Genomic DNA, 25,157 nt, shown 5'->3' with positions numbered 1-25,157 from the left:
AGGGGGGAATATGTGATATACTGAGACCAAACACCAGAACACAGAGTGAAAAATGGAAAGAAGAGCCAGATGTGGTAATTAATCATTCTGATGAAAAGCTGGAGTAACATCTACGGAGACAACAGATAGATAGACTGTGATGTAAAAGTCGGACCAGACAGTGTGGTGCATCTGACAGTACCAGATGAAACCAGTCTCTAGACTCAATCAGTGATCAGTCATGGTCAGTAAGATCAAACAAACTATAACCAATACCTGTAGCACATCTAGAGACCATGTGAAAGTAGGTAGTAAGAAAATGAATGTGCTGCACTATATTGTCTGACAATTTGGCCCATGTGCATAGAACTGCACGATTCAACAGATTCTTCATTAAAGTACGCAACCGAGCACAAACTTCATGAAACAGTGCATGGTCAATTTTTCCACAACTGGAATCAAAAGCCAAAGGCTTTTACCAATACATTTGGCTAAGACACATTAACACTGAAATTACACAGCCAAGCAGGACCATCCATAGAGTCCTCGGCTATGTGCACAAAAAACGAGGTTTTGATTACCTGCTCACTACATGAACCCTTCTTATTCAGCTAGACAAGTTCTGTTCTGCAAATACAGAGAGACTGACAGATATTAATTCTACACATCATATTAAATGATGATATCCTGACATTTTCTTCCTGTCAGTATGACACTGGTATATTCAGTATACCAGCTGGGATCAAGAACATACATTTTCTCCCTGACATTTGAGAGCACATTATTTGCGGTCACAACTGAACTCTCATTTGAACTGGATATATCAAACAGTCAGAGTTGACTTCATCCGTTTTTGTGGTCAGAGTCATTCTTTGGTACATCTGCCTGCTGGATGCTGCCAACAGCCTCCAGAACCAAAAGTGATGTGATATCTGAATATAGCATCTTAGCTCAGACAAGTCTTACATTGCCCAGTACTTCACATTTTCTATGACAACACTTAGAGGCATACTGTCAAGATTTTCAGTGAAAAAGCATCATATAAAAGCCAGTACCGAAGCGCACAGAAACAAGTTGCATCTCATCAAATTCTTCTCTAGCTGCATATATTTGCCTCTATTTTGGGTGCCAACATTTCATAAGGGGGAATTCTTTGTGGACCATCCGACTCCCCACAGAGAGTCACTAGACATTAACCATAAGAAAATGAACATGCTGCACTGTATTGTGTGACAATTCGGCCCATACGCAAAGAACTGCACGACTCAACAGATTCTTCACTAAAATACACAACTGAGCACAAACTTCATGAAAAAGTCATGGTCAATTTTTTTTATTGCTGTCCCTTTGCTGCTGTAACACTGAGAATTTCCCCATTGTGGGACTAATAAAGGATTGTCTTATCTTATCTTATCTTATCTTATCTTATCTTATCTTATCTTATCTTATCTTATCTTATCTTATCTTAAATCACTGAAACTATGATGCATAGACAACATACATTCCTTTAGCTGGAATATAGCACAAAGCAATGCAGGCTCCAGATAGGCAAGTGCCAATATGCTTAAACACAAGTTATAAAAGTAATAACTTACTTGTTTAGCTTAGTATGCTAGTTGTCAAAGTTATATTGCTTCACAAACTGGTTCATGTTCAATGTCGTGTGTAATAATTGCACAGAAGATAGTGAATGAATAAATGGGTGGATGATTCCAACCACTTTTCTTTCTCTTTCTCTGTTCTTCTCTGTTCTTTGCTTTCTTTTCTCTCTTCCCTTTTTCTCACCTTCACAGTGGCTCCCATCATCCGATATTCTGTATCCGGGACCACATATAGTGCAGGTGTATGAACCCTCTGTGTTAGTGCATTTTCCTTGAGGGCAGGCATTGGGTAATGCACACTCATCAATATCTGCATTGAGGAACAGAAATAAAAAGGCTAGAATTCACTAGCATGTAGCATAATGGCTGTTCAACTCAACCAAGTCATCTTGGGTAGAAAACCTCAGCAAAACTACATTCCCACAAATTCTTGTTAACAGAAAATAGCTGTTTACCATTTACTAATACTTATGTTTCAACTCTCAGTGTGTTTGTCAAAGTGCTTTCCTTAGCATGAAGAGCAGGTTTTGCCCAATAATGATTATAATGATTTGATATTGATACTGAATGGTATTGATATTGTTGAAGGCTCATAAATGTATTAGGTGTGGTTGGGTTTGATTTTGTTTTGTCTCAAAATAGACTAAGTCAGCTTTTAATATTTTAAAGGAATTGTTGGAAAATCTAATTTACACAGCTTTTCACTTACCCCAAATGTAGTCAATTAGCCAAGACATGTTTGGAGTTCAAATTTTGCTTCTTTAATTTAACACTGCAGCTACAAGGCTAATGGTGCTAAAAGACAATAGAAGCCAATAGTCACCCAAATCATTTTCTGCAAATACATCCCTAAAACCTCTCTCAATTTGCTCAAACCACATCTAGGTCTTCATTAAGGTCACACAGACTTGTCAGTGTGTTTCAGAGGACAGTATGACTTACTGTGAGCTATAAAACTAAACAAAATGTATCCTGTTTTAGACAACAGGGGTGGTGCTGAGCTCCAGCTCCCCTTAGAGTGCATGCACATCATGCAGGCATTTGGATGTTACAGATCACATTTACGATATCTGTTATTTCTATTTATAAATAACCGTTAATCTTGAATTTTCAAGTTGAAATGCCTGTGTGACACAAACTTGCTCATTTTTATAGGTCAAAGAAAGTCAATATATGTCCCACAAAAAAAAATCTGAATCACCTTATTGAAGAACTGGATGTGGTTTGAGTGGGTTGAGAAAACTTTCACATGGGACATCTGGGTGACTATTGACTTCTACTGTTAGCTATGCTCGCCTTGTTACTCCAGTGCTAAATTAAAGAAGCAAAATATGGACACCTTGGATATCATGGACAGCTACCTACATTTGGTGTAAGTGGGAAACTGTGTACATTTTACTTTTTGCAGAAATATTATTTTAATTTTTTGTAAATCTTCAAAGAAAAAAAAATGGTGTTTAAAGCATTTTGAAAAGCTACATGTCCCCAAACCTTTGACAGGCAGCGAACAAAGACTCAACAGTCTCTCATTACAGTGTTGTTGGGTGGGGTAATATTACACATACCATCACACCGCTCTCCATCTGCTGAGACACTGTACCCTGTAGGGCAATCTACACAGGAGAATGATCCATCCGAGTTCAAACAGATGCCATTTGGGCACGTGGACAAGGAGAGACACTCGTCAATATCTGTGAGGAAGAAATAGGAAAATTCAAATCTTTAGCTTATAAACATTGATGTATAACACAAAAGGAAGGATATAAGGATAAACAGGCTTCCTAGGGTTGAAAGAGTGGAGACTGACTCACCCTCACACCTCTGCCTATCCTCAGAGAGAGTGTATCCCACCTCACACTGGGTGCAGGTGAAGTAGCCGACAGTATTAACACACACACCTTCCACACACAGGCTGGGATGAGCACATTCATCCACATCTGTAAGAGAGGCAGTGCTGTTCTTGTCTTTTACAATAAAATGTTTTTTTTTTCAACAATATCACAATAACAATAACCAAATAATATATTATGTGACCCTTGAGAATACCCCACTGAAAGGTCAGCCCTGTGGATTAGCTTGTAGGTACTATCTCTGCTCTTCAACTGTCTTTATACCCTTGAATAAGGCTAACACTGTCTAACAGCGGTGCTGGTTGCTATTAACAAAATTCAGTATACGGTTGTATAAAAATCCCTAGTCAAATCAATGGACTGCATCCACCAGATGTACTTAAGAAGAAATTTCTTCTTAAATCCCTCTTACATAGCTTTCACGAAGATTCTGACATTCACCAGTGTTTTCTTATTTTGTTTTTAGGTAAGAACATAAGCTACACACACTTGAGCACAAAGGTGCACAAATTCTAAGTTTAAGAACATGTCATGAATCTGATGGACTTTTTCTTAGGACCTTTCTCAAGAATACATTTAAGAAAAAGCTTATTGATAAAGATATTAATGAATGAAGCCCAATGTTTTGTTGACCATCTAAGTGAATATAAATGATCACATCTTCTAAAGTTAACAAACTAAACAAACCAAAGTCTAACATATTGGGAAAAATAAAATCTAAAGTATTTTTAAAGGTGATATTATGCTTGTTTTCCCAATATACAGTCATTGTACATTCAAATGTGCAGACATTTGTAATTTGCAGAGCTAACTTTTTCTCACCTAGAAAACAAACAAAATGTGGGTGTGCTCAAATGTTTGCATGACTGTACATTTCCAAATATATCACAATATTAGATAATACTTACATTTACTTTAATAAAGTTAATGAACACTTGCTTCCTGAGTACAGCTAATCTATGCTAAAAGAATTACAAACATGACAGAGTTTGTTTTGACTGGACTGTTTTGCTCTCTTATCTTCCCTTAAAATTATGCCAAAGGAAACTTTTACACAGATGTCTGCTAACGAGACAGAAACCACATTTCCAAAAGGAGACTTACTATTTATTTTGGTTTTGGACAAATGTATGTATTTTGAACTAAGCAATCTAAAGCACCCAGCAAATGACATGTATTACAGTTTTTGTTATCGATATTGGTAAAACTACCAGCTACCATAAATACTAAGCCTGCACAATGACACTGGAATGATATCATAATTTAAAAACATTTTAAAAATCATGCAATCCACAACTGTTGCCATAAGAATTTCAATATTGCCCACACTTTCCATGTCGGTGCATCATAACAAATGTATGCTATATTGCCAAAAGTATTCACTCACCCATCCAAATCATTGAATTCATGTGTTCCAATCACTCCCATGGCCACAGGTGTATAAAACCAACCACCTAGGCATGCAGCCTGCCTCTACAAACATTTCTGAAAGAATGGGTCACTGTCAGGAGCTCAGTGAATTCCAGTGTGATACCATGATTGGACGCCACCTGTGCAACAAGTCCAGTCGTGAAATTTCCTCACTACTAAATATTCCACAGCCAACTGTCAGTGGTATTAAAGTGGAAGTGATTGGTAATGACAACAAATCAGCCACAAAGTGGTCGGCCACGTAAAATGACAGAAAACAGTATGTAGAGAGCTTCACGCATACAAGCCTTACATCACCAAGCACAATGCAAAGCACCGAATGCAGTGGTGTAAAGCACTGCCACTATACTCTATAGCAGTGGAGACACGTTCTCCGGAGTGAAAAATCCATCTGGCAGTTTGATGGACAAGTCTGGGTTTGGTGTTTGCCAGGAGAATGGTACTCATCTGACTGCATTGTGCCAAATGTAAAGTTTGGTGGAAGGGGGGCTGTGGTGTGGGGTTCTTTTTCAGGAATTAGGCTCAGCTCCTTAGTTCCAGTGAAAGGAACTCTAAATGCTTCAGCAGATGATGAGATTTTGGACAATTTCATGCTCCCGTAAAAAAATAGATGAGCAAGTTTGGTGTGTTACTTGACTGGTCTGCACAGAGTCCTGCCCTCAACCCGATAGAACACCTTTAGGCTGAATTAGAGCACAGATAGTGAGCCAGGCCTTCTCATCCAACATCAGTGTCTGACCTCACAAATGTGCTTCTGGAAGAATTGTCTAAAATTCCCATAAACACACTCCTAACCCTTGTGGAAAGCCTTCCCCGAAGAGTTGAAGCTGTTATAGCTGCAAAGGGTGGGCTGACAACATATTAAACCCTATGGATTAAGAATGGGATGTCACTGAAGTTCATATGCATGTGAAGGTAGACGAGCAAATATTTTTGGCAATATAGTGTATATAATTTTTTATTTGGTACTAGGAATTTATTAAAGAACCTACATGAAAGATTCCAATAATTACTCCAGAAATGGGACAAGTGGACATAAAGGGACAAGCAGAATATAATTCTACCACTAGCTGTAGGTGTCCCTGTGGAGTAGCTCTGCAGAGAGCAGTGAAGTCGGCAAAAAGGTGGACTATTATTCCAGCATATAAACCGTAAAGTACATACCTTCACAAGCTTTGCCATCAGGGCTGGTTTGGTAACCTGTGTTACAGTTGCACCTGTGGGAGCCCGGTAGATTAACACATGTGCCATGAGGACAAATATCTGGGACCAAGCACTCATTCACATCTGGAAGGAACACAGTCTGGGTGAGGAGTCTGAAAATGAGCTGCAGTAATAGTGTGTAAGTACATACACCAATTTGGGCTTGATATGTATACCTTGGCAGCTGTCATTGCGCAGAGTTGTTTGGTATCCATGGTTGCATGTACAAATGAAGGAACCCTCTGTGTTCACACACCGACCGTTGGCACACGCACCTGCTGTCTGACACTCGTTAATGTCTGAAGGAGAAAAAAGCAATGAAGAGTCTGAATGGCGACAGGCGAAATGAATGTGTTTACATGAGAGTAAAAGGGAGCAAATGAAATATAAGAGAAATTCATTCAAAAGCAATGCTCAACAGACCCTCCTTACAGCACAACTTCAAAATAAGACATTTCATCAGTCACGTCATGAGAAATAAATGTTTTCTGTAAAATCCAACAAGTAATAAACACCAAGCTCATATTTCAAAACGTACAGGACTAGCCAGGCCCATCTCTTGTGTACTGTATTTGTGCATTATTCCAACATCTTCCCTACTCTTTCCAGACTGCTGACGGCCTTGAGGAGGGTGAGAGAGACAGTAGACTTGGAGGACCTCTGAGGTGAAACGCACACAAGCAGAGCTTTGTGTGCGCTGCCACTGCATCTGCCAGACGTCTGTCAGTGTCCCCTGAAGCTTTGTTTCTGCAATCTCCTGCTATTTCTCAAAGTCCTCCCTGATAAGGCCTGAAAGGAAAGCTGGGCTGTTTTCCCTATCGCACCACCAATTAGCCTTATCCGCCGGCCAGCCAATTGGCCACTAACTACTGTGCTACAGGCAATTGACTGAGGCAATGGCTGGAGAAAGGAACATTATTTACATACTCCATTCAGGCAGTTAGAAAGCATGTCTGGTTAGGTTGACCTCATCTACATGAAGGATGACCATTCAGTATGGAGTCAGGAACTTTAGGTGAACCCATTTTAGTATGCCTTTTCCTCCAACTCCCTCAAATAATGAACACCACAACACTTAATCTACAGTAACCTGCAGCAAAAAAGAACATAAATCTAGTTTTAGCATAAATATGCACCATCATATTTTTTAAAGCCTTATGCAGTAATATGCAAAAGTTAGAGAACACTATTCAGTTATTTAATTTCCAGTCAAAATTGCCATTAAGTAGGTCATTTATTTTTGAGTGTCAGGGAAAAAAGCAGAAGAATTTATATATTACAATATTTTAGCAGAAAATTACACAGAACACCAGTAGCTTCTTTGTTTCATTTGCCAATCTTTTAGTTTATTTCCTTTTTTCAGTGATGGCTTCCTGACGGCTACACATTCTTTCAGACATATAGCATTGAGCTGTCTTCTCACAGTAAAGGCAAAGTGTGAAATATAGGTGGTCCTGGTGGATCTGGGACCCCCTAATTAACCTACTGTATCCTCTGAATGTCTCAATCAACATTCTGGGGTCCCTGAAAATAAATTTATTATGACATTTATTATGACTATGCTATCTGGAAAAATAGACCCTGCAATACAAATTCAGGGAAAGGCCATTGTTTATCTATTTCTTACTCAACTGGCCATCTTCTGTCTACAGCATTCTTAACTAGAGATGCAGCACTGGTCTGCCTCAGGGTGGCACTGTAGTAAACTGGTTTACTCAGTTGGTCCCTCATAGTCTAGAAACTGTAACTATGTCCAGGATACCTGAAATCTTTAAACTTGCCCAATTTACCAAGAGATTGGTGAAAACAGTAAATTGTTACTCATTTCTCAACCCAAAGAAAAAAGAGGAGCTGTGTAACATGTCAGTTAATGCATAGCAGAACACGTTACCAAACTAGAAATGAGCATTTCCAGCTAGCATCAGCATCACTATGGCAAATGAGTTATTACCAGCCAGCCAACACTGGACTAGCCAGCCAATATAGGACCCCTCAAATACCAGGGGGTATTTTCCACACCTCCAAAGTGTTAGAAACCGGTTGCATGTTGTGTTTCTCAAGATTCAAATAATCCTAATTCCAAATGTAGACTCATCAGTCCATAAAACCTTCTCAGATGTCTCAGACATCCAGTTTCTAGTGGCTTCTTGACAGCTACACATCATTTCAGACTCACTGTGTTAAACTGACTGCTCACAGTGGAAGAATGGACAAAAACACATGATCTGAAGCAAGAGTGGAGTTTGGTTTATATGATAGAGACAGTTTTGGTGGTGTACCAGCTCTTGCATTATTGTTAGGAATCCTATTTTAGTATGTCAAAGAACCATAATGTCAAGAAACAAAATAATTGTTTGAACTCCACCTCCTCCTGTTTTTTCACTTACTTTCCTTTGACTTTTTCCTTGTTTAAGCACATGGTTTATCTTATATCTAATCTCCAGCAAAAATAAAAATGTGAATATTAAAACTTGTGCAGGCAGTTTTAAGTGGAAATGAAATAAACAAAGACTGGCCTCATTTTGCACACTAATATATGTCTGGTTGTGGTATAAATGTGCATCTGATATCATCTTTAAACTCTTTTAATTCTAGAATTATTATTGGCCCTTTGCTGTACATTCAATTAGCAATTCATACTTATTTAAAGGCAACTGTAATTGTAATGATTGACTATGACTATATGTTGGTTTATAAAGTTACACAAAGAATTGCTTCACATTCTATGTACTTCCTTCTGCATCAACAGGTACTTTTGACGTGTTTTTTTCATTGTCAAACAATAACAAAAAATTGGCAGAAATGTTAACAATGTTTTTCCTTCCTGAAAAACAAGACTGTGTATATTACACCAATACTGTGATGACAATGTCTATCTGTTAATTTGTCTGCTTTGACATGTTCTAAACTGAACATAATTAGTTAAGTTAATTAGACTAAAGATGGGCATGATTAGAGGCCTAATTTTTGTTGTTGTGATGAAATGAATGGAGATTTGTGTGGCACACCTATCCAGCTGTCAAGGTATTCCACAATGAAAACCACTGATTTAAAAATGATCCTAATCTCGCCTGTTCCTGTTCAAACCCTCAGTATGTTATGCCAAACAGTAACAGTAACTTGAACTTCATTGAAATCAAGAAGGGCTTTGTGTTGCAATACACATATGCTTGCACGTAGCGTGAGACCTTAAGACCCGCTAACTTTGTGGAAGTTAGGTAAAGAGTTTCTGCAGCACTGGAGAAAAAGGCTCTCTTTGTATCACAGGTCCACAGTAATTCATTTTAATGAAGTGGCACATCCTGTAAGGCATTCGCTGCCAAACGCTTGTTGAATGCCTCTATCAGAGCAACAAATCGCAGTGCCCAGTGATTGATTGGGCTTTATATCTTTAATTCAGTCAAGCACTGCTCCTTTGCCCTGATCTCAAAGTGTACTGGACACTCTCTTCTCTATAGATGAGAGGGTGAATAAATAGTATGTTGAGATAATGTGGTCACACACCACAGCACATGTGGAAGACTCAGGTGGTGCACATGTTTCCTATAGTTATCATTTAGCACCACTCTTTAGGGCCACTCTTTAGGACATAAACTCTGGGCTAACACATGAACATGCCGTAGGAAAAGCTTTCATTTTTGAAAACATATGAGAAAATCAAGCTCCAGTCTTGCCTAAGACCTGAAAGAAATCCACTAATGTTTCTGTTCATTCTTCCACTGTGAGAACACAGCTCAACACTATGAGTCTGTCAAAAGGAAACAGTCAAAAAAGAGCATTTGCACTCTAGACTAAAATCAGACATCAGAGACGTAGAGCAATTGATACTAGACTGTTGAATCCAACAGAAAATGCAACCAACTTCTTAGACTGAACTGCAGCTATGGAAAAATATCCGTGCATACTTTGCAAGGTTCCTGAAAGGAATGGACGCTGCAATACAGGCAAAGAGTGGACATAAAACACGGAACTAATTAGAGTATATATAGTTGAAGAGGGTTCTGTACATTTTAAAAAAAATATGTTTTCCCGCTTTCTTCCTGGGGCTGAAAAATGAAGTTTGTTTGAATGGAAACTAAACAAATGAATGGGTGACTAACTTTTGCACAACACCTTGGAACATCAGTGTTTTTTGAGCTTATCTTTACCAAAGGTCCCAATAATTCTAGAGAGCACTGTAAGAGGTACCCACACTTTCTACATAATTTGCCTTCACATTAGTAATAAAAATCCCTACATTTCTTTGTTCTGCTAGCATTACTTCCATTTCCTCAGAACAAGTATAATACTAGAGATGAAGTTAGATGTAGTGCTTTTAAAGCCATATCACATACTGAGTTGAGTGAAGACTGTGCTTGGGGAGTAATACGCAATCTGATGACCTCTTGCCCAAGCAGTATATCTCTATCCTCCCTTTCTGTCCTCAAAATGAGAGCCCCTAATAAAGAGTCCATCCCCAGGGTTTAGCCACAGTGTCCAGAGCCATCCAAAAATAATATTCTGTTTGTTCAAGGCTGTGGCCAAGGCAAAATATTTTGACTCTTCCAAATTGAAGTATTGCAAATAATCTTTTACAGCAGCAAAGGATTCGCAATAACAAGACAATGTGTTTAAAGAGTGCGGGTGTAACTCCTGGGGTTGAACTTGGTGCGAAGAGCGGAGGAGGCAGATATTAGATTAAAATCTTCCAGCCACTGGAAAACATAGGGGCATACATAGAGGCATAAGAGTACGAAAATTGTTCAAAGGAGTTGGAAATGCTCATTTAGCCCCTACAGAAACCTTAAGACAACGTGGTTTAGCCACTAGAAATTATCGCACACCACAACCTGGCAATATGGGGGCTTTACGCAGCATTACAGTATGTTTCCCTTAATTTTCTATCATATAAGATCATGTCTGGAAATGTCACAGGTTAAATGGGGATTCTGAGTTTAAATTCAATTTCAAAGTTAGAAAATCAGTGCTTTTGTTAAATTAGCCCTAGCAGTTTAATCATTAGGATAAAACCACATAGGCAAATCAATTTCTCAGTCTAGTCAAGGCCCAAAGGCTATTCCTGCAAAATATCCAGCACTGTCAACACTTTTGGAGGGGCATTCACTGTCGCCATGCCCTCTTAAGTCATCCTGACTGTTGCCAAAACCAAGTCTACACTCCTAGCCTATGCCAGACTGAGGGAATATTATTACTACACAATCATAAAATGAAATACGGAAAACCCACACTGCGGCAGAGCCGCTTTCCATATGGGGCCTCCAGGGGCTCTTACCCACACATCTCCCACCGGCAGGCCTGAAGCCAGGGCCACATGCTTGGCACTGGAAGGAGCCCTGGGTGTTCACACATATGCCACCAGGGCAGACACTAGGGCTCCTGCACTCATCCACATCTATAGAGACAGAGAGGGAAATTCCAGCTGAACAAGCGGCCATTCACACAGCTCTATTAGATTAAGTGGGCTAATCAAGTGTGCATGGGTTTAGCTTAACTGCTACACAGGCTGATACAGCAGGGGAACAAACAAGACCCTGAAACATAAATAAGCAGTGCTAAAATACACATGCATAACAAAAAATCCCATCTGCATCACTCATTCACGAACACTCTTAAAAATAAAGGTGTCAAAAAGTGTTTTTGGAGATCCATTTATTTTATTCCATAAAAGAGCCACTTTTAAGTCCCTAAATTATCTTTCAATAGATGATTCTTTGAAGAAGTGTGAGTGTGAAGATCCTTTTTCAGATTTGAAAGAATCTCAGCATAACAGAATTGTTCAATTCAATTATTTCCATTTTTAAGAGTGTGTGCACAGGACTACAAACACACCAAAACAATTTACCAACCAAATACCTTACATTTCCTTTAGGCAAGACTGAGGAAAATACAATCATTGTTATGCCATTAGATTAAAAAGGAACTGCAGACAGGAAGCACATTTTAAACGTGTATATTGGAATTCAATTGTGTAAGTATCCACTTAAAAATTAAAAAAGGTCCAATAGTGAAAATGCTTCTTTTGTGCATTCTTGTCTAATTGAATACATTTTTTATTACAAATTATATTATCAGAATAAAAATTGTAAAAAAAGTAGAACTTTTTGAATTTGCATTAATTTCACAGTTTTACAAGACTGAGCATGGCCTTAACATCATCCATGTCATCCATGTCTCAAATCTGCTTAAATGACCTAGACTATAGTGACTAGAAGTAGTGCAGAATCTCTTATATTTCTTTGTTATTTCTTTGCTCATACTTTTTATTCTAAAGTGTTCTGTTGTTTATTTCACGGTTTAAGTGAAAAAAAAAGAACCCAGATTTTTAATGCTGTTTCTCGTTTGCATATTATTTTTATTTCTCACAGTTCCAACCAGACATAAGTGCCATGAACAAACCAACAAATAATCTCCAGTAACCAATGAAAAAAGCACATGTCCCGGTTAAATGGTGGGACACCATACCTTCACACTGTCCTCTCCAGTTCTGTGTGAAGCCACTCTTGCATTCACACGTGAAGGATCCCTCAGTGTTGATGCAGCGACCATTGGGACATTTATTGGGGATCGCACACTCATTTACGTCTGTCAGTTGATTTATTGGGTAATGATAGGAAGATGAGAAAAGAACAGAAAAGAAAATTTGGGAAGGTAATAATCATAGAGCAGTTTACATTGCTCATATTGCTGCTCATATTGCTGCTGTCATATACAAAATCTCCAAAACCCAGAGGGCACAAAGGGAGTCTGAGAAAAATGGGATATCAGTAAAAATATCAGTATCTAAAATGTAAAAACTACAGAACGCAAAAATAATGACACATTATTAAAATAGAACAAAATACATTATTTTAATTATTTATCTTATAATTATTTTGTAATAGTCAATAAAAGAAGCTTGGACAGTTACACTGTCTGTGGATGTGTTGCACGATCCTGGGTGCACTAGATTTCACTATCCAGACATTCCAGCTTGCTCACCTTGACATGTCTTCTTGTTCTGCGTCATCAGAAGGCTGAAGCCTGAGAAGCACTGGCAGGTGTAGGAACCATAGGTGTTCACACAGTGTCCCTTCCCTCCACATGGGTCATCTTCACACTCATTCACATCTGAATAGCACAAGCATGCATTAGTGACAGAAATCGACAGTATTCGATTTTTCTACTGAGTACTCTTCGGACAGAATTTGCTTCATATGAGGGGTGTGGTGATGTAAATGTCACTTGTGTTTGTCAATACTTTTTGTGGACTGTGTGCTCCCATGTCAGTACAGATTAAAGCAGCTTTTATCTACTATAAAACAATCCATAGAACTGAGCCCAAGTCATGTCAATCCTGTGTGAAAAAACATGCTGGTGTATATTCATTCACATCCTGTGGAAAAGGGTTTTTGTGTAAGAATGGAGACACAACATCTAAACACTGGCTACAGACCTTATTAAATATCTTTTATTTAGAATTATTCTTGGCTAGAGTTAATGGAGCTAAACAATCTACACCAAGTGTGTGATGGGATGGGATTGAATGTTTTTTTTAAGATACACAATATGTGTATTGGGGGAAGGTGGAGGGGTACTTTTCATTGAATTTGATATTCCTGTTTGTTTTCCTGTCTAATCCACTATATTCAACTTAAATACATATTAAATTACAAAAACAAAACAAAGTATGAAGGCACTCAAAGAAGTATGTGCTTGTTTTCTCTGTGTCCCAAATCAAGCCAAAATGTTTTTTCCAACCTCAAGTGTACAACTCTGGATATTAAAATACATAAAATGACATATGTACAAGTTTGATTTAATGTGGCAGGAGACAGTTATGGTGAATTAAATTATGATAAAATAAAATATTTGGACGTGTTTTCCACTAGAGTAGCCAAACGTAATGCATATGGATTGTGGTATTGTAAGACAGCACAAGGCAGTACTAAGCAAAAAGGAAGAAATGAAATCAGTGTCAACTAAACTGAACTGAATATGTAGTAACCTCTCCCTCAGGGGCCTTTCCAGCAAGCAGGCATTCCTCTGTGATGGCCCAAGCCAGGGCTTAACTTGGATGCTAAGTGCTGTATGAAGTCATATATGACAGCACCAAGGCAGTCCTCTGGATGGCTCTCACTCCACAGTTAGACATCATGCGATGGCTCAACATAAATAAGCAGATCATTTTCCATCTGCTCAGGATTTCTCAGGCACTTGCTAGAGCTGCAGGACTGTGTGAGAATCATTCTGAAAGGATGGACTGGAACGCACTGAAGCACTCTGTTAGGCTATGCTAACTGTGGTCCAAGTCATTAAGAGACTCACCAATGCAGGTAGTCTGCAGGCCGTTGAGCTTGTAGCCCGGGTCACAGTAGCAGGTGTAGCCAGTTTGCACTGACACGCACTGGCCTGGGCCACAGATGGTTGGGGTCAGGGAACACTTGTCAATGTCTGCAAGAAGAGATTTAAGAGGATACTGAATGACGGACACCTAAACACTTTCCAGTGTGTAGTATAGGATGTTTTAAAGGGCCCATATCCTACACTTTTCATTTACCCCCCCCCCCCCCCCCCCCCCCCCCGAGTTCCATTTATGCTTGAAAGAGTTTATGTGGCAAAAACTGTCATAATTACTTTTTACCTGTTAAACTGACCTGTCAAACCGCTCTTATTTTTTTAGAATTAAACGAGTGACACTTTTTATGACTTCAGTGCAAATGGGTGGGGCTAAACTGCTGTAGGCTGAATAGACAGGTATATGTAAATAAATGAGTTGGCTTTGATGACATCACAAACACAATGCAACTCTTCATGACTTCATGATTTGCCACACATTTATATACAGTATACTCTGATTTGCCAACTGTAATCTTTAATGACTGAGAAAGAAAAGAGACTGACATGGTCTTTATTGTCAGTAATGTAACACATGCTAGCACTCTCTTACTCAGCAGACCTATGTATTCCTCTGGAAAATGTAGTTCACTATGGAAACAGAAGAGCAGATTTTATGAGGGGCTCAGGGGTCACATTTTACAGTGGCGTGCTGCTCTGACCATTGACCACCGGCTTCCCTAAAAGTCTGGACTATCCCTTTACTCATTTAGGACTTTATTCTTGTCAGGCCATAGAGGAGTTTACAGTGGTCAGGCAGCATCTGGCTGCAACACTGAGGCCTTCACTCAAGTTTGCTCTGTTTCTAAACACACAGATTTGGAAGCATATTTTCTACATGCATAATGGGCCTTCTCCCAATTCAGCAATTCAAATTACAATCTGGAATTGAGTGGAGTTTATTCAAACTCTGAAACACAGTCATGTTATTCCAATTACAAAACGCACATTTGCTTTGACTGTTTGCCTCATCGCCCACTGAGCGCGTCTGAATGGATGGAGCTTGGCTGGCCTACAGGGGAAAACAGCCTACACAAGCTTAGCTTGAACTCCGAAAACTTGACCTGTTAAACAAATGCGAGCCACCACACGCACTTTGGCAAGCAGGCTGACTGAGGTGAGGACTACGATTCAAAGGTGACTGCATTGCATTTGCATTGATTTTAAATGTGTGGAACAGCTTAGAAAGTTAATATTAACATAAATTAAGAGAGAAAAAAATGGATTTCATAAGCAAAAGCAAAAAAGAATCATGGAATGCTTTCTTCCTTTGAGAGAACTTGCTGTCACCTTTATCTGGCAGAAAAGAAAGGTTTTCCAACAAAACCATGACTGATGGTTGGAAACCTGAAGCCCAATCATTCACCATATTTTCAGGAAAATTCCACTGCTCCAAGGTAAAAAGTAACAGATATGGAAAGCAAGGTTGCATGATATGAATAGCATTCAATAAAGCTGTTTGATATCAAAATGACAATATGATAAATGATAAATTATGATTAAAACAGAGGTGCCTCTGCCTGGATGTGTCTAACTAGCTTCTCCTTTAAGTAAAAGGCTACAAGAACTAACAAATACATATATTTGTGTTTTATAGGCCTACCAAAACAAATAGACATACACTACATTCTTTAAAAGCTAATTATGGTGATGCTTGGTGAAGTTTGTTGTCCAATAGTTTTTATTGCTTCACGCATTTTTTTCGGAGGAAAGCATCAACCACCAGTTCTGCTACGTCAGCTAAGAGACACCTGCACTGGCTAACACTGCGCTGGGTGATGGGGGGAAGATGGAGGGCCACCGTACTCACCCAGGGAAAGCAAGATAAACTGAGCTCTCCCGGAGGGAGAGCAGGACTCCCGGCCACAGAAGGCTGTAGCATCACCAAGGATCAATCTCAGAATCTCCTGATGACAGGGCCAACGCTTAGACAGTTGATGAGTTTTTGAGCTGTGCAAGTGTGGGTTTTATGATAGGTCATTTACCAGAATGGGTATGTTATTTGTTCTACACACAAGAAAGCAGGGGTCAAGCCCATCACAGGGAAGCACCTATTGGGCTTCTAACACCGCATTTTTCCATCCATCCATCCATCCATTTTCTAAGCCGCTTCTCCGTCAGGGTCGCGGGGGGGAGCTGGAGCCTATCCCAGCAGTCTTCGGGCGAAAGGCAGGATACACCCTGGACAGGTCGCCAGTCCATCGCAGGGCAGACACACAGACACAGACAGTCACTCACACACTCACACCTAGGGGCAATTTAGCACACCCAATTGGCCTGACTGCATGTCTTTGGACTGTGGGAGGAAACCGGAGAACCCGGAGGAAACCCACGCAGACACGGGGAGAACATGCAAACTCCACACAGAGAGGACCCAGGCCCTCCTTGCTGTGAGGCGACTGCGCTACCCACCACGCCACCGTGCCGCCTACCGCATTTTTACAATTCTAACTATGTCACTCTACGTCACTGCTGTGAGGCAATTTGATCTGATCTGCCATCCCAGTCCTTAACAATGTGTTCACTGAAGAAACTATACAAATACTATTTATCATGCAGTCATAAGGTACAGGATAATATGTCCTGATAATAGGGATAATGAATTTTGCAGTGACTAACCTGTGGCTTGTGTGGCGACATTAATTGGAGCTGTATCCAGGCCATCAGACTCTGGTTTTAGCTGGGTGGGCATGTGGGATGTGACCTCCACCACATCTACAAACAACCAAAGGAGGCTAAAGTCAGATACATGCTACTCATCGTTGCCATATTCCCTTATGAGTCACAAGTCTTTATAATATATGATTTACAGAATACAGTGTGTTGCTATCTTCATCTCTAACAAGCTCTCACATCTTTCTTTTACAGTAGCAACAGAGGCATAAAAATAAAACATGTTTGTCTGCCAGCTAAAACCAGCAGAAAAACATTCATAAATCAGAGAGATTATCAGGGGCCCAAAGGGCTCCAGCATGGTGCATTTGGGCTTTCTCTGTATTTTCTTTGGCAGCAGACTCCATTGAGGGTTGCCTTGAGTTTTATAAGCACGATTTATAGAAAATGAATTAGAACCCCAGCGCCCCAAGACTAATCTTTATTTTGCCTGGCCTTAAAGTTGTTGAGTTTCAAAAATAAAGCATGCACAGTCTGTTAATGCTATGTTTCTCACTCATCTGCCATCATCATCAGAATCTGCCATCAAAATCATTATTAGCCAAAAGAAAATCAAATACAGAATAATAATACCTGGATATGAAGGAGGTGACGCTGTAAAGGTTGGCTGCTGGGATAAAATACAGTAATTAAATGTAATAAACATATATAAACTACATACAGAAATATGTTTAAATATCAGAGATATTTCAATTATTTAACGTGCAGTCAAAACAGCCATTAAGTACAAGCTATTTATTTTCAGATGTTTCCGAAGACATTAGATAATCCTTTTGCTGCTTGTGAAAGTGTTGAAATGTATTGGATCGCCGAAAATGTACCCTACTTCTAAGAGTGAACTTTAGAGGTGTTTCTACTTTTATTTTGATGCTGAAAATGAATAACTTGTACTTTTGACATATAAATAAAAATAAATAAGTGTTGTCACAGACTTACGCAGCACTGATATAACAACTACTTTTTGTAAATTATGAAGGTTTTGTAAATCATGATGATATATTTGGCCAGCTTACCACATCCAATGTTTCATCTATAACAAGGAAGATCATGGAAGAGAAGATGAGAAAAGAAAGAAGCAGGTTAACTCACAGCAATGTCACACATTTTTTTACCATTAGCACACTCATGTACTAAGCCTAGTAAGCTCAGCTCAAGTTGTGTCCGGGTGCTTCTCCACCCATAACCCATCGTAAAGTATTTATTTCTAATAAAACAAAGCTTACAGCACATCCATCCTTTAAGCTTTCCAAAGCATCAAGAAGCTGAAAACAACCTCCATTGTGCAGAAAAATGCAAATACTGGAGTGGGAAAAAGATGACATTATTTATGAGGACACAATTCATAAATATTTACAGTATTTTCATATAAATTACATGGCCTCCTCAATGCCAATGAATTATCTCAGAACTATAAATCAGAAAGATGCTTAAGAGAAATCTCAGAGGTCACAGATGTTTGACCTCCCTGGATTAAGATCTTTTTCCTAAAGCTTAGGAAAAGTGATGTCTGATGTATAAGGAATAAGCAAATGTAAACTTATAGTGACTAGAAGGGATGTTTTTGATACTAGAGAGATAATGTTGAAATCAGGGTTAATGAATCCACAAAAATGACACTTTACACCATGAATGTCTTCATTGTATTTATGCATGCCATACACCAACTTCAACAAATTTATACTCACCCTCAGGTAATGAAGGGGACACATGTACATGATGCTGGGGGTCTGTGTAGGGGTGATGAGGGACCTGTGCTGTCCTGGGTGGTTGTCCAGGCTGGGGTGTTTTAGGTGGCTGTGGCCGTGTAGGAGCCTGTGGATGGTAGTAAGGAGGCTGAGGGGAGATGGGTAGTTGTGGCAGGGGATCGGAGGTCTCCGGAGGGGTCTGTTCTGGCTGAGAATATGTGGGAATCTGAGAAAGGAAAGATTCAACTGTGCTAATCTCCTCTTCGTCTAGCTCTCTCAGTGTGATCTGGATGTCTGAGCGAGAGTAGGTGTAGCCATGGCCTGCAGGACAGATTTCTTTGAAGAGGTCTGTGAACAAAGCAACCCAAAGTGTTAAGAGGCAAGTACAATCCAAGCAGACAACAAGAGCCAACTTAAATGCAAGTGCTAGACAAATATGTTTCCATTTCAAGAATAGTGCAAGACAGCTGTAAGAGGTCCGAAAGGCAGGTTTTACTTCTGACATTATTACACAATGCCCTACAATTTATATGACAAAATACAGAAAATGGATTATCATCAGTAACCAGTAAGAGACTGGATTTTAGACATCTCTGCCAGACACAGAGACAAAAAGAAAAGATTACAAAGGGGCATGTTAATATGTATTACATACAAAGCAATGTACTAGACACATGTTGGATTTCATGCAAATTCTTATCTTTTTGAGGCCCCATTCATCAAAGATTTTAAAGTCAGACCCCTTCTTCTTTTCCACTAATGGATTTACACCACAAAAAGCATGACTAACTGAAGATATGCTAAATGTTCCACCATACTTTTCTGATCTACAGTCTCTCTTCAGAACAGATGGAAGGTGAGGGAGAGAGGTCATAGAGTTTTAGATGTAAGACTGATGGACACTTTACATTCACATTTCCTTTACATTTGTACTGTCCATGGTTCATTCTATTGCTTTTGCTCAGCATGGAGGTCTGTCTCTTTGGAATTGCTGCAATAACGCCTTCTATAAATCACCACACAGTCAGTTCACACAAAGCACAGTCTTTTTTTGTCTTTGCAGATAAAATCAAGTAAAGGAAAAAGAGAATGACAAAGTTTTTCCCTGTTTCATTGGGTACTTTCCCTTTCTGTGAAATAATTTGTTTAACCACAGTACTGTGCAAAAGTCTTCATTTGTTTAGTTTTCTGTTTAAAGGGCCATTAAGTACATTACTCATTTTATATGAGATATTTCTGAACAGATTAGATAGAAGATAAGCCATGCATAAGGTTTGTATGTTTGGAACCTTAAAAGCAGAACATTTCACCAACTTCTAAGACTAAATTTTGTATGTGTGGAAAAACATTCCTGCAGATTTCCTTCCCGAAAAAGAAATGCAGCTGTAATAAAGGCAAAGAGTGGACATGATAAATGTATAAAAATATATATATATATTTAGTTGATGAGGCTCAGGTTTATGTTTAGCATGTACATTTTCTACTTTTCTTACTTTTCTACTTTTTCATTCTTGAAAAATGCCTGTTTTGACTGGAGGGTCTCTGATTTTTGCATCTTATTGTATTAATCGATTCTTCTTCAAGCACTGTGACAATAAAGTGACTCTGGTGAATCAACTGCCTGTGTTACAGATTGTGTATTGACCTGGATTTCTGGAGGTGTGCTAATAATAAAGTAATTCAGCACATACAATCAGCCCCTTTATTACAGTCTGCAACAAATGATTCAGAGAACTGGCTGTTTTCTCATTTAGTTATAACAACAGATGACAGTGAAGTACCTGTATTAGGTAATGGACACCTCTCACAGTGGGAGCCCCAGGCCTTGCCCACTCGACTGCAGCAACAGATCTGTTTGGTGATTTTCAGGGACAGCGGGAGGCCACATGAGCCAGCTGATACTGACCGGTAGCATGAGGCTTTTTCCATGGACACCGCTTTATCCGCTGGGAACATCACAAAAACATTAACAAACAAATAAGCACTGACCCAAAAACAATACACATAACAGACAATACACAACACAAGGATAATATACAAATCATACTTAACTGAACACAGCACATTATTTTTCTCTAAATTAGTGGTTCACAATCCTGGTCCTGGAGCCCCACTGCCCTGCTTAGTTTAGTAAAGTATTTCTCAACCCAGTCCTCAGGGACCACCACAGGATCCAATCTATCTGAGAATACACTTCAGAAATACTTCATGGAATTCTGCAAGTGTCCAGTGGCTTTTAAGTTTTCAATTTAACAGCTTTGCTATTCTTTTCTAAGTACATGGAAACAATGAAATTACTGTTCCTGGAAAACAACCATACATTACAGATGTGACAATTCTTCCATTAGACAAGATAGGGCACTGTCATATTCTGTACTTTAAAAGGAGACATATGCTTTCAGTGGGAGACAGGTATGGAATGCAAGTAGCCCAGTTGAGCGGTCACACTCACTTACGATGCAACCATGCTGTTGTAACACGAGCAGAATGTGGTTTGGTGTTCTCATGTTGAAAAAAGTATGGACATTCCTGAAAAAGACGTCATCTAGAAGGCAGCAATTGTTGCCACTTATACCTGTCAGTGTTAATGTTTCCTTCATAGACATGCAAGTTACCCATGCCACGGGCACTAATATACCCAATACCATGATAGACGGTGGGATTTGATTTTTATACTGCCAACAATCTGAATAAACAAACAAACTTTGCATCAATGCATCATCTGAAATGTGCACCAATCCATTTCAGATGAATTTGAACCCAGAGGAGATGGCAGATATTGTTCACATATGGCTTCTACTATGCATAAGTTTTAACCTCCATTTGTGGATGCAGCGACAAACTATGTTTATTGTCAGTCGTTTGTCAAAGTATTCCTGAGTCCATGATGTGACAGCCAAAACAGAAGCATGCATGGGTTTTTTTATGCAGTTTTGTTTGAGGGATTGAACTTCTCAGGACTAATTTTCAGACTTGCCTTTTATGTACAGAGATTTTTGGAGATTCTCTGAATTTCTTGATTCAGATTCACATTATGCACAGTCCATTACCGGCATTTGGCTGACGCTTTTATCCAGAGCGACAATTTGATCATTTTTACACAAATGGCCTAACTGCATGTCTTTTTGGACTGTGGGAGGAAACCGGAGAACCCAGAGGAAACCCACGCAGACACGGGGAGAACATGCAAACTCCACACAGAGAGGACCCCGGTTGCCCGGCCGGGGAATTGAACCCAGGCCCTCCTTGCTGTCAGGCGACAGCGCTACCCACCACGCCACCGTGCCGCCCAGTCCATACCTGAAATCCCTGCAATCACTTGTTGAAGAACTTTCGTTTGGAAATTGCTGGATTATTTGCTCTCGCATGTTTGTCATGGTGGTAAGCCTCACCCCGCCCTTGACTCATAAAGGACTAGAACTTTACTAGATGCTCCTTTGATTCTCAAGCACGATTGCATCACCTGTTTAAGATGATTTTTGAACATTTCACAACATCCCTAGTCCTACATTGCACCTGTGTCACATTTTTTGGAACATATTGTGGGCATCAATTTCAAAACAAAACAAAGAAGTTGAATCCAAGGGCCTCTTTGAGCAGCAGATCAGGTGTGTTACAGCAGGTAAACACCAAAATATGCAGGCAGGGGTACTCCAGGACCAGGACCAAAAAGTGAAGGATATTTATCTTGTGAATAACTGGCAGAGTGTTACTGCAGCTGTGTGCAGGGTGGTCACTCACAGACACAATGGCTGCGGGCAGGATCCAGCATGTAACCAGGCTTACACGTGCACCTGTAGCTGCCTTTAGTGTTCAGGCACTCAGCATGCTTACAGATGCCAGGCATCAGACACTCATTGATATCTGTATGTGCAAGAGGGAGACACAAGAGAACAACATCAGCATAGTAAGGCTCTATATTTGACTTTATTACAATGATCTGATATTGTAATATCTGATCTTATACTAACTGAGCAAATTAAAGCAAACACATCAATCAGTGCATTCATTTTTTACCCCCTCTTTTATCACTTTGACAATTTGGATCAGGCCTATGTGTGGAAATCTGAATTATGAACGATACTTGAGAAGGTTTATGAGAAGCATATTTGAACATGATTCCTTTGTTATCATTATGCCTTGATAATTGTCCAAGCTCCACACTGGCAAGACAGTTTGATCAGAGATATGAATAACTGGCAAAGACATGAGAGTGGTGGAGTTCTGTAGGCAATATGATACAGTCGAGGAGGTGATCTCTCTCTCTTTCTCTCTCTCTCTCTCTCTCTCTCTCTCTCTCTCTCTCTCTCTCCAGCTCTCGCTCTCTCAAACACAGGCACATATTTTGTGGGCAGTAAAGTTTAAAGTGTGAACAAAGAATAATAAAAGTGACATCTAAATTGGTATTCATATGTAAACTGCTGATTTCCCTCAACACAGATCTCCTCCAACACAAACACACATGGCCTTGCGCTCTCAAAAATAAAGGTCTTTAACTTGCTCATGGCTATGGTTCTAGACAAAACTTTGAAATGCTTTAGAGCCTAACATTATGAGCAGGTTCTTTAAACTTCAAATGGGTTTGTCTCAGGGGTACAAGTGCAGGACAAAAAAAGCACTATTTTGTATGCAATAAGAGTTGCAATATACTAAAGTATAAAAAAATACTGCAATGTGTAATACAATGAAATACTTTAATTTTAAGCAATTTCAGTAGTTTCAGTTCAGTATTTAAATAAGCTAACTCCAGGCTGACATGGCATTAAACCAACTTTCTTAAAAAGAAAGGTGCTAAAAAGGGTTTAAATTAGCTTTTAATGGATGGTTCCTAAAACAATAATGTTTGTAAATAAGACATGTGAGTGTGAAGAATCTTTTTAAAGTATAAAGAACGTCTTCACAGTGTAATGGTTCTGTGCCAATCAAAGGTTTGTCCCAGGATGTTTGTTCCAGTGAAGAACCACTTAGGAACCTTAATTTTAAGTGTCAAACTGTTTAAGCTAATTCAACTAATATGGGCAGAATCAGGCCATTAGCATATCTAAACAACTTGTGAAGAATTTTATTCAGTAACACAGGCGATGTTGTGCTTCACCGTATGTAATGAATGTGAGACTAAATTGTATTTCTTCATCTCACTGTCGATCTTGCCTTCAGAACATGCTGAATGAGGTTACGTTTAAAATGTTTACCTACTTATTTATTTAACATGTTTTTTATCAGTAGTAAAGTAAAAATCAGTAGTAAAGTAAAGCTGCAAAATTTTGAATATTTTCAACTCAATAAATACTTGGAGTTCAGACAATATTTTTTGTCAAGCTATTGTTTGGTATCAAGCAATGTGATGTTATACTTGCTACTGGTATCGCAATCAAAATACTGGTATCATGACAACCCTGTACAATAATGCCATACTCTGCCTTGCTGCACTAACATTAATTTGGAATACACTGAACAAACCATCTTTGGTTTTTCATACTCATAAAACATGCTTCTAATTTATGTCTTAGCTCACTTCCACCAAGGTCCAGAGAGGGTCTTCTGTTTAGCAGAAATGATGAAAAGTGATTATTTATTGGCCTAGTTTAGCCAGTTTAAGCATCTTTTATATTGATATGTTATCAATATATTACAAAATATAAATCTACTACATTGCAATGTATTCAACGTACATATTTTTCCAATATACTCTAAAATGTAAATGGAATATACTGCATTATATTTTCAGTCTAGTTCTTTTTTGCATGGGTACTATTAGGATTTAGATGTGCACACTCTAAATCCTGCCATTATGCCATTGTTCAGACTGTTTGTTTTCTTGTCCTCTCAAGACAATGATAGGCCATTTTCCTCCACACTGTGTAGTGGAGCCTGTCAGGCTGCCATGCCCATTTTCCCAATAACAATTAATCAGCATGTCACCAGCACTGTTTGGCTGTGGAGGTACATGCTGGAAAAAGTGACTGCAAGAGGGAGATGAGAGAGCTTCACTGGAGACATGGTGACCATGGGAGTCAGCACAGCAACAGGCTACAAGGCCATACCATACTGCCATGCTTACCCACATACAAAACTTATGACATTATGTCTTGTGGTGCTTCTGCCTCGGCTTTCAAAAAATTTTAATTCATTATCTTCTTAAGCAATACTTTGCAAAGATTCTGACTGTACTATTGCCAATTCTAGTTCTGACATGTTTGGCATCAGAATCATGTCTAATGCAGCTAACAATTAAGAAGTAATCTCATTTGATAATGTGGTTTCTGACATCGTTTGACATATGCTTTTCTATAAAAATGCATGTAGTGTAAGTAGCATAGCTAAAAACAGTAGGAGTGGTTTGAATTTTGTCTGTAATTTTG

The 25,157-nt window shown here is 39.1% G+C and overlaps 1 protein-coding gene across 2 annotated transcripts in view; it reads right to left on the bottom strand.

Moving 5' to 3' along the window:
- Positions 1-25,157, bottom strand: part of LOC108423407 (latent-transforming growth factor beta-binding protein 2) — a 151,997-nt gene that overhangs the window by 35,615 nt on the left and 91,225 nt on the right. Inside the window, exons 10-24 of one of the 2 annotated variants that reach the window (XM_037542200.1) lie at positions 22,537-22,659; positions 20,577-20,741; positions 18,796-19,143; positions 18,124-18,140; positions 17,684-17,720; positions 17,057-17,152; positions 14,369-14,494; positions 13,043-13,171; positions 12,527-12,646; positions 11,337-11,456; positions 6,241-6,363; positions 6,026-6,148; positions 3,392-3,517; positions 3,146-3,271; positions 1,765-1,890 (exon numbers count right to left, since the gene is read on the bottom strand). In XM_037542200.1, the coding sequence (XP_037398097.1) occupies positions 1,765-1,890; positions 3,146-3,271; positions 3,392-3,517; positions 6,026-6,148; positions 6,241-6,363; positions 11,337-11,456; positions 12,527-12,646; positions 13,043-13,171; positions 14,369-14,494; positions 17,057-17,152; positions 17,684-17,720; positions 18,124-18,140; positions 18,796-19,143; positions 20,577-20,741; positions 22,537-22,659 (1,905 nt within the window). The remainder of the gene's footprint in view (positions 1-1,764; positions 1,891-3,145; positions 3,272-3,391; positions 3,518-6,025; positions 6,149-6,240; positions 6,364-11,336; positions 11,457-12,526; positions 12,647-13,042; positions 13,172-14,368; positions 14,495-17,056; positions 17,153-17,683; positions 17,721-18,123; positions 18,141-18,795; positions 19,144-20,576; positions 20,742-22,536; positions 22,660-25,157) is intronic. The other variant, XM_037542201.1, reaches the window with a different exon arrangement.

The sequence above is a fragment of the Pygocentrus nattereri genome, chromosome 10, assembly GCF_015220715.1.
Source record: "Pygocentrus nattereri isolate fPygNat1 chromosome 10, fPygNat1.pri, whole genome shotgun sequence".
Lineage (NCBI taxonomy): Eukaryota > Metazoa > Chordata > Actinopteri > Characiformes > Serrasalmidae > Pygocentrus > Pygocentrus nattereri.
The sequence above is the reverse complement of the archived record's forward strand: the minus strand, read 5'-3'. Positions and strand labels throughout refer to the sequence as shown.